The 10,734-nt window shown below is 35.8% G+C and overlaps 1 protein-coding gene across 1 annotated transcript in view; it reads right to left on the reverse strand.

The window, feature by feature from the left end:
• Positions 1–10,734, reverse strand: part of LOC110032848 (molybdopterin biosynthesis protein CNX1) — a 59,629-nt gene that overhangs the window by 7,816 nt on the left and 41,079 nt on the right. Inside the window, exons 7-9 of the mRNA XM_020736617.1 lie at positions 7,704–7,894; positions 2,835–2,939; positions 2,472–2,744 (exon numbers count right to left, since the gene is read on the reverse strand). Coding sequence (XP_020592276.1) covers positions 2,472–2,744; positions 2,835–2,939; positions 7,704–7,894 — 569 coding nt within the window. The remainder of the gene's footprint in view (positions 1–2,471; positions 2,745–2,834; positions 2,940–7,703; positions 7,895–10,734) is intronic.

A 10,734-nucleotide genomic window follows, 5' to 3' on the forward strand; every position in this document is an offset into this window, starting at 1 on the left:
TATATATATATATATATATATATATCTGTATGTGTGTGTATTAATAAAAATAATTAAAGAATAATAAATTAATAAACACTAGCTTTAAAAAAAAGGGATACTGAAGCCTTCCAAATAATGTGGGTATTTATGTCTCTATCTTAAATTAATGAAATTTTTTCTCTTAAATTCGATATATCACTTGATGCAGACATTTGTATGTAGCGATTAATGTTCATGTAGCATAAATTATGAGAAATTGTTTTTTTCACTTTTCTTAAATTGTAAGATTCTCATACTGACTTAGATACCATGTAGCATTTTCATGCATCAATGTCTAACGAATATTACATGAAACAATTAAATAACCATGATGAAAGAAATGAAAGAGGAATATATTACATACGAATGATTGTATGAGCATATTAAATTATGGAGTCCACCCCCATTATGGTACTGGCTTGGGAAGCAATACACACATGCACGTAAGTGAAAATGAAAAAGGCTACCTATCTTTTTAGATTGATTTTGAAAAAAGTCATGAAAATTAGGAGTGTGCATTATTTGGTTATAGCCAAAAAACAATACCAAACCAAATTTCTTTGGATGATTTGCTTCGGTTTGTAAATTATTAGTTCGGATATTGGTTTGGAAAATCAAAATGTTTGGTTCTCGGTCTTTAGATTGAAAAAAAATGTTAAAACAGAACTGAATACACGCACACATATGTTAGTATGTATGTATATTATTTCCTCGCTTCCTTCAGAACTAGGTGATTTCGCTCATGGGCCGCAGCTCGAACAAACTACTCTAACTCGGATTCAAAGGTATTTATTTATAATATTAGTTTACTCATACATATTCATACTCTTGAATTACTATAACTCAAAAAATATTTAGCCACTGACCCATTTTAACTCATAGAATAGTTGATGAATATTCTCAGATATACCTCATTTAATTTAAAAGGACAGTAGAAGAGAATTTGTTTATAACTATCAAGGAATCCTAGAAGATAGATAATGTAATAAGCTTATTTTATATCAGTTAAATTTGAAATTTTTCAAATTTGAAAGTGCTTTAGTACCAAAAGTTATGAATGAAAGTTTTTTAATAGGTTTTTCTATAAAAATCAGAAGATCATTATGTTTTACAAATTTGGACTGTTTAGTTAAGTAAAATTTTACATCCGTCCATCAATTATCATCTTGGTATTCCAAGCTTCCGAGTTGGGTTGACATAATGGATTAATGTCTTTCTTCGATGTCAATTTCCCAGTTCAACAGCTACTTTTATTATGGTGCACAACTCATGTGGCTTTTTTTTTCACAGTTCTAATGGAATCTACTATGTCAATCTTTTAGTTTCTATTCCTCAGGTCAGCGGTTTCACTCATTATGCTAATAAAATCACAATTGATTGCAGAATTTAATAGTGCTTTTGCAATCAACGGTAGAAAATTCTATCATGTCTCATTTATAAATAAAGATATTATGCTAATATAAAACTCAATGATTTTTGCTCAATAATGTTCTAGTTAGATGTGTTATACCTTTTACTTTCAGGAATCAAAACATTGATGAAGTGAGAAACTTCAAAAATTTTATGAGATGATATCACATTATCTAAGAAAGAGGCTCATGCTTGTTTTTTCTGCATTTAGTGATGCCTTCCAGTCAACTTGCTATTCCTTGGTCTGTAATTTAATATTGGATAGATTGAGCCATTGTTTTTTTTTTCCTATATGAATTTGTTAAATGGTCTTGAGTCGAGCTTTACGGCCCATAGGCTTTCCTAAAAATCTAAACAAAGATTCATACAAGTGTTTAGTCTTAATTGACAAGTCTAATAAGAGGTTCATTTAGACACTAGGCCTTAATGTAAAAATCAAATAGGAAGCGTGTTCGAAAACTTAATTAGAATCTTTGATAACTCAAAAAGGCAACCATTTAATCATTCAATTTAGCTTTTAAATCCATAATTGATCAGAGAATAATTTGGAATGCTTAGCCTCAAGCAATAGAATTCCAATTAAAATCATCACATGGTGAATATTCATGAAAATTTTATGAATGAGATAACTTGTCAATTTTGTTATGATTAGAGAGATTGAAGTTCACTCATAAGAAGTTAAAGTAACAGCTAAGTTAATTGGATTTGAAAACACTAAGTTGGGGTAATCTAGAGTTCGATTAGAGATCATTTTTTGGTCCTCAGACATTATTTGTATTATATTTTAGTCAACTTTTATGATTTCAAAACATTTTTGTAACTGAAAACTTTCAAACTTAAAACAAAAGAAACAAATAGACATAGTCCAAAGAGATTTGCCTCATGTTTAGGGAACCTCGTACAGCCTAAAAGTCGTTTATAGCAGAAGAAATTTCAATTTAACGGAAACCTCTACATGCCATAAAACAAACTATATTTGCAATATGCCAAAAATGGAATCTAAGAAAGAAAATATGTATGGAGATAAAAAAATGAAGTACCTCCTATCAGGGCCGATTCCATATGCAACGGTGTCGCTTACAGTAAGAATAGCAACCTTAAAATTTCTCTCTTCAGGATGGGAAGAAGCATTTGGTGTCAGTTTACCTGAACGGTTTGAAGGAAGGTTGCCTATATCAGAAAGCAGTATCGCTTGCACAGAAGTTCCAGCATGGAGTATTTGCCCTGTAGAAGGTAACTCCAGTAAAGCATTTGCGGACTTCATGCTCAGAAGACGGCTGCTCAATTGCCCTCCTGTGCTCTCAGCAACAAAACTACAAGGAAAACATTATTTCTGCAAATTTAAGATTAAGTCAAGCTTGAGCTCATGCCGATCTCAAAAACAATCTAAATATTAATCTTACCCGGGTGTACCAGATCCATCATCAAACTCCCATCTTACAATGGCACGATGATACTCTGGTCTGTCAGCACTGGTCCTTATTTGTTGAGCAATACGGGCATGCACCCTGCGCATACAATTCGATCTAAATTTACAACAAATAAAAATATAAAGCGGAAATAAACGAAAATAGTATTGCTGAAACTTCAAATCTATTATCGTGACTTTCCAAACAGGAAATAAACACTACAAACATAAGACAGGACCTTAGGGCGAGGGCAAATGTGGTGAACTTCAGCTAGACAGCAGGTGTGGGGATGGTTGAGAGGTTATGGCTGCACTATGGAGGCTGCTGGGAGGAAAGGCAGCAGCAGGGACAAGGGATAGGAGACTGTCGGCAGTAAAGGAGGCATTTGGGAGGGCTTGCTGCGGTAGGGGAGCTTGCTGGGAGAAGGCGCGGTGGCAGGGAGGGGACCTGGGAGGAGACACGACGGCAGGGAAGGGTGCTGGGAGGAGGTACAGCAGCAAAGCACATTGATGGGAGGGGGTTGCAGCAGTAGAGAGGTTGCTGGAAGGAAGTGCAGCAGCAAGAAGGGATCCTTGAGCGGGTGCAGCAGCCAAGAAGGGATCCTTGAACAATTGCGGCAGCTGAGAGGCTACTGGGAAGAGGTCGGCAGTGGGGGAAGAGGAGTACAGCGAGAAATCGACGAGATAAACACCATCTCGGATCAAGCTACAGTCAGAGCGTCACCTATCCTCGGATACAACCCTAACAAAGGAAATCGCCTAACGGCAGGAATCTAAAATCAGCAAGAAAATCAAAATTCAATCCTAAACAACAAGCAAAGACTCTGTAATAAGATAGGTGAGAGAATAACGGAAAAAGGGGGCAGCAAATTCCGCCCGAACAGCCAACCGGTCCAGCCTCCCTGCGTCATAGAGGGAAGATAATCTCATAGTTCAACCGTGTTAGACCAGTTCAGCCATTGCCCCTGCATCACAAAGGGACAATTACTTTCACCGAGCAGGGAGAAATTGAAGAATAGACAGTGGTATATGAGAGAATGAAGACATCGAAAAAGATTATCAGCTTCCAACCGATGAGATAGATGTTTGTATTCAAAGATAAGCCCATCAGAGACTCCAGTCAATCTAACATTGGTTGTCATAGAAAATAGTGAATCTGAGGAGCTAATAATGGGAAAAGAACAGCCCTTGTCAAAAGAGTTGTTAGATGTTATGGCTGATAGTTTATCTCTTGGATAGTTAACCTTTAGGATCGTCCAACATGTCATGGATTTCATTTCAGAGATAGTTCCTTCAGACGGGCATGTATATCGGATGCATCCAACCAAGTGAGAGAAGTTGGAGAAACATGTATAATTAACGGTTCAATACTTGGTTCATGAGAATATCCATCTGTGTGCAACTCCAGCTTTGGTTGTGCCAAAAAAAAATATTATTTATCCTATTAAGACAGACTGTGGAATGGTGCATGCATTTCAAAGTTGGTTGGGATGAGTGTAAGCATAAATTTTGTAGTGGAAAAAAAAGCAATGATTTTATTATGATGGTGATAAATCGATTCCAAAAGCATACAAAAAAGATGAAGCAGAACAAACCTCTCCTAGCTAAGGAGAATGCTGCAGAAGCGTCCCGTTACAATCCCAGGATTATGATACCATAATCCCGAGAGCGGTAATTCCATGAACAGCGAGATCGCTCCTCCCGCAACTACAGGTTCGAAGAGGGTGAGGGGAGCAATGATTTCCAAATTTTCATATATATTTTCTTCCTATCTGATTTCTTTCCTATTTCGTTATTTCTAATAAGATTTTTTCTATGATGGAACTATTCATATGTTGTATTTTGTTGATTGAGGAAGCTAGTTTTATTTTTGGTATTTTGAGCGATTGTATTCTGTTATTTATGATCTAAAGACTGTTGTATCTTCTTATTTTGCAAGAGGTGTGTCTGCATCTTCCTCAAGAAAAAGTGATGGAATCTCCTCACAGCACAAATCTTGTTGTTTCCCCATTCAAGTAGTTGTTTTTAGCTAGGACAAAAGCCAAACTCACTTATCCCCCTCCAAACACCATCAAACACTCGTATTATCCTTCTGTTGCTATTCCACAATCACCTCCCCCACAACATCATCTTCCTAAACACCTTATAATAGCCTAAGAATGGTATCAAGGGCTTACACCTCATTATCCAAGGTGAGCAGTATATGCCTCACCAAAGTTGAGGATCCTCTTGAGGCCGCCTCACCTAAATTTTTTTAGACTATCCATAATTCTTTTAACAAAAGCTAAAAATAAAATCAATATGCCACACCTATCAACCCTCATGCCTCACACACTAAGGGTCTGTTTAGGGCAGTTGCATCTTATCCAGTTTATGCTGGTAAGCAACCTATCCTGATCAGTAGCTGATCTTGATAAGTTGACTGGTTGTTTGGTTTGTGCGTTTGGAAAACAGCTGATTTGCAGTTGTTCCTGGATAAATGATCATTCTACCCCTGATGAATATTACCGATAATTCGTCCCTAAGCGTCTCATGAAATGTTAAAATATGTCTATGGAGGCTTTTTGGTCCAAAAGAAATTTCAGTTGAGTAGGGATCAAACGATCGGTGGGAAGGGAATTGTTCCAATTGGCAGTCACCTCAATGTTAATGGAGGAGTTAAAAAGGGTGCTCATGTGAGCAACAAGCAGATAGTGATGGCAAGAATCAAGGGCACGAAAGAATAGTGAGAAAATAAAGGAAGATTTCCTCAGTAGAACAACCAAACAGCAAAAGAGAAACACCTGTAGGAAGATTTCAGCAGTGGAACACCTGTAGGAACACGCCAAGGTAAACGGATCTCTGGCTTGCGCAGGTAAGGTGAGAGGGCAAACACCGAAGATTTTGAAGCAGGACAAGAAGAACTCGCCAACCCTCGTCTCTGTACTGTTATCGTTCGACGATCAGCGATCAATGGCACCGAAGGACGAGAAGAAGGTTGTCGCAGAGAAGAAGCCGGCTACTGAGAAGCTGACAAAAGAAAAGGAGAAGAAGGCTGAAGAGAGCGACGGGGTAAAACACTAAAAAAAAACACGGACCGCAGGGGTAAGATCCGCGGTCTGCGGTCCGCGTTTAATGTAAAAATGAAACCGTGTTTTTGCAGAAGCGGCCAGAACATGTTTTTCAAACGGGGCAGTGGCGTTTTTAAAATGTCGCCGCAGCGGATAAGCTGTCCCAAACGCACCCTAAATAGTAATAAATGAATGAAAAATGTATACATAAAGATTTACGCAGCTGAACTTCTAACTATTAACATAATCAATGATTTAAAATTTAATTAACAATTTTATTGACTATTTTTTATAAGGAAAGAGAAAGATGATCGAGATTAAAGATGATGAAAAATGGGAAAATATGCATATGACAAATGAAAAGCTGGGAGAGAAAATAATTCATTATAGATGATTCTAATAAAAATCCGCCATGTCATGAGAGTTATAGGGCCATTTGAATTTAAAAATTCTAATCCTATTACATTCATACATAAGGCGTGGAAGCTGAATTATATAAGTATGAGAAAAAGGCTTATGTTGAAATTATTTTAACTGTTAAGTTATGATATTTTATAATTTTATTTTGATGTTGTTTGTTTTAATAGTGTAATATTTGCATAACAGATCTTATTTCATAATTTAATAATAGACTATTAGTGCATTACCTCTTTGTGCAATTGTAACTTTTTATTTTGGCAGAATATTGATGTTATTTTTTAGTGTGCCAATTGTTTAAATGTTAATATGTTATTTTTTAATTCACACTTTAAAGTTTATATAATACTTATTACTTTTCAAAAAATTTTAAATTCGAGACTTATGCCTCAAAATTTTTTGAAGCAAATGCCTCACCTCATGGAAAATACAATTCCTCAATACTCAACTTGACCTTAAGCAAAAGGATATTACTTCTTCAATTAGTTTTCTTTAAATTAAATTAGCTTGTACTTTATTTTTATGATTCTTTCTTCTTGATAGCCATTGTTGAGTTCTTTCTAAGATTTGGGGGCCGGATATAGCATTATATTAGGCAACTCAATCGTGCAAAAAAATCAAAAAAGAATTGCCATACAAAAATTTTCAGTTTAGGTGCCTACAACTTTCACCCATAAAATATTAAAATGAGATCAAGATTTTGAAAACTTCATAATGAAGAAATTCCACAATGCATCGGCAAAAAAATGCCAATTGAAACAGCATTATTCTATCTACATCATGGATAAAACAACTATATTGAAAAAAGGGAGATTCAAAAGAAGAGAACGAATATAATAAAGAAAGATGGATTCAATTAAGAAAGTAAGCAAAAGATGCATTCAATTGAGAAAGTAAAACAACTATACAGCACGGCCTGCTGTAACAAAAACTTCTACAACTTCCTAATATAAATACTGCAACCGAGAAAGAGATTTTCAATCTCATATTGTGGAGAATTTACTAAATGTAGCTGGAAACTACAACATTAAAATAGATTTATCAGATCAACAGTATGTACAGCTGTCAAAATTTTATAGAGAGAAGAAAAGTTGATAAAGAAGAGGAAAAAATGACTGTAAAAAAAATACACTTCATTTGAGCACCCACAAAAGTTGAGGCCCATTACCTCTGAAAGCCATTGTTTACAAAAGATAAAAAGGAAGAGTCATCAGTGACAATGAATTTATAATGTATAAGCCATAGAGGAGCTATTTTTTTTTTCTAACTTTACGTTTAGGCAACTTCATTCTATACTAGTCTTGTTCGAGATACCATACTTCCATTAACACAAAGATCAAATTATTGCTAAATTTTACTTTTAAGTTGGAAAAGAACACGAAATAAAAGATTAAAACCTTGTAAGCTGAGGGTTTGGCCATCCAGAAAGACTACGAATAGCTGGAACAACAAAAAGATGGAAGCAAACCAAACAGCTGACAGGATTTCCAGGCAAACCAAATGCAAGTACTGTCTTAGCATTTCTATTATCTTCAGATTTGGTGTCAATCTCAGCAAAAGTCAAAGGTTTTCCAGGTTTCATGAAGACCTGCATTAAAAAATGTGAAAAATGTTAAGGAAAGATCGCTTATTTTACTATTAGAATGATAAGTCAACAAATTGTTGATAGCATTTCAGTAGTGTTTATCCCTACTCCTAGAGGAGCCACGACACAAACTGGAAAATAATTAACTCATATATTTTGCTATAACATAATGTGTGAGGTTAAAACTAAATTTGATGCAGATCAAGAGCATTATCTCAGCACTCAAGAGTAATCTTCAGAGGTCCCTTAAGAAGCATTTAGAATATATTTGTGTAGATTTAAAATCACAGTTGCTTAAGTTCACACCTAGTTCCAATTAGCTTCAACTAGATAGTGAGGAGCTCACTCCGCATAAGGTTTTTCATAATTGTTAAGGGAAGTTTTGTTGACCTGGAGCTCACCACCCAGATGGATAATTAAATTATCACAAACACTCCTCTTGACTTGCAGAATTAAGAATGTGTTTGGAACAGCTTGTGCATTTTAGGATAAGCAACTTATCCTTATCCTGAAATGCGACCCATGGGTCGACCGCAGGGTTCGACCCGCGGCCTGCATTTAGTGTAAAAATAGAACTGCATTTTTGGATAAAGGGGCAAAACGAACGATCCAAACAGTACCGCAGCGTTTTCAAAAATGCCCCCGCACTTATAAGCTGCCCCAAATGAGCCCTAAGACCAAATGGATGATGAACTAGTCTAACTAAATTATCACAACATACGTGATACATTGCATTTCATAATTCATTCATATAAATATTCGAAAGCATAGAAATCATAACCTCAAAACATGTAAACTATAAAGAGCTACTAAATCCAAAATAAATAAAATAAGTACCCAAAAGTTGTACAAGCTCCTAAAACTATAAAACGTAAAAGCTACACAAATCACACATAACTAATCGCCTCTGTGCTCTTGCACTTCGTGAAAGACAACATATAGTGAGCAACAACGAGCTCGGCAAAATAATCAAGACTAAAATAAGTTTTTATACATGGAAAAGAAATAATATGTATGCTCAAATAAAATATGCATGTCTACACACAAGTCACAACATACTAAAATTATTTATAACATGAAAATAAAACAGATAGTGTAGAAATCAAAACTGATGTGTAAACATAGATGTCATTTCATTCATGTATAGACATATGCATATAATCATAAGAATATTAACAATCATAACAATGTCATCACAACCATATAATCATAGCATCATATTAATATTATTTCATAGCAATGTCACTTGTAAATGTATAGGCCACAATTATTTTTATGTCATGTCATATCATATCATGTATCGTCACTCTGCCCCAAAAGTCATATTGACTATTGATAAATGTTAAACCCCCAATACAACAGTTCTTAATAACCCCCTTGATACCAACATTTCCCTAATCTCTGTCATCGTCTGATGACAACGATTTCCAGAGTTTCATTGCAACCTGAACACCACGAGTTGGAAACACCACATCCCTGTTGTATTACTAATGACATTTCTTGCGTACTTGCAAACACTCATGTAATAGTCTACTCATAACATTACTAATGACATTTCTTAAAGCATAATACATGTAATAAATATTTATATGCACTTCATACATCACATGCATGGGTCATTAATATATGCAAATAATTAATTTCGTAAGCATATTCATCTGTATCATAACAAAATGACATCATATGTATCATAAGAAAAATCAACTTGCATTAATACATTTAGTGCAGATATTCTTCAACAATATGCGGTAAATTCTAAATACATATGTGTCAAATGAGAAGTCATATGAAAACCTATAGAAGATTATTTTTCTTACATTAACACAAGATTATTTTATCTGACTTGACGGAGCAACCATATGACAAATTCAGATATGCCCTTCTCGAGCTCACCATCTCATGTAAACAACCTGAAATTCTTATGCAACATAGGGTTTCATCAAAATTGGTTCATAATGTGCACTAACCTAAAACATCTCATTTGCCAAAACACACCTTAAATGAGCTTCTCGACATAAGTTTGTCTCCCTGATACTGCCTAAACTTCTCTCATCCTCTTTTTAACACCTCAATCCTCCCTTCCCCTTTGCTAATTCCGTGCTAAAACCCTTACAGAAGCTCGCAAATCAAGTTCGACACTTCCGACACAAGGGAAGGAAATTGGGAGAGGGTAGGAATTTCGAAGGCTCTGAAGACCCCATCGATAAATATCATGCAGGAAGTCGACTATGCACAGTAGTGCGAGAATTAGAGAGGGATTAGGAAGATAATTAAGGTTTAATTTAATTAAACTTAAAACTTCCAAATTTTATCTCTAAATCCATTGACAATTCATGCATAGTGTTATATATCGAATTGATCGATTTGAAGCATAGATGACACAAAGAATTTCCTCCAAAAGTTGAACCGGTTTGGCTCGGACCGGTTCAGTTGAACTGGCCCCCTCCCCCCTCTTCTCATTAGGCCGGAATTGTCCCTCCCTCCTGTTTTTATTTCATGCTCATCCCTCTACTATTTGTGTTTTTATGCCTTAAGGTTTAGCTTTTATTATTTTATGATTTTAGTTTGTGAGAACAACCATCGGCGTCTTGATTTCCCCTCGAAGCTTGTATTCGATTTTTAGGGTGATGCTTCGGCTGTATCCCTCTCCCAAGGTGGTGATTATCTCAGACTCCCCTTGCCCCACAACCAGTCCATCGCCGCCACCATCCCCTCTCCTTGTTGCAATCCTGCAAAACAATATGTTACCGTTCCTGCAGCCAACTGCTAGCTCCTCCTACAACCCCTTCCTCCCTGCCATCACTCCTTTTCACCTTCCAAGAAATTCCTTGTCGTAACTCCCC

The sequence above is a fragment of the Phalaenopsis equestris genome, unplaced genomic scaffold (assembly GCF_001263595.1).
Source record: "Phalaenopsis equestris unplaced genomic scaffold, ASM126359v1 Scaffold001038, whole genome shotgun sequence".
NCBI classification, from domain to species: Eukaryota; Viridiplantae; Streptophyta; class Magnoliopsida; order Asparagales; family Orchidaceae; genus Phalaenopsis; species Phalaenopsis equestris.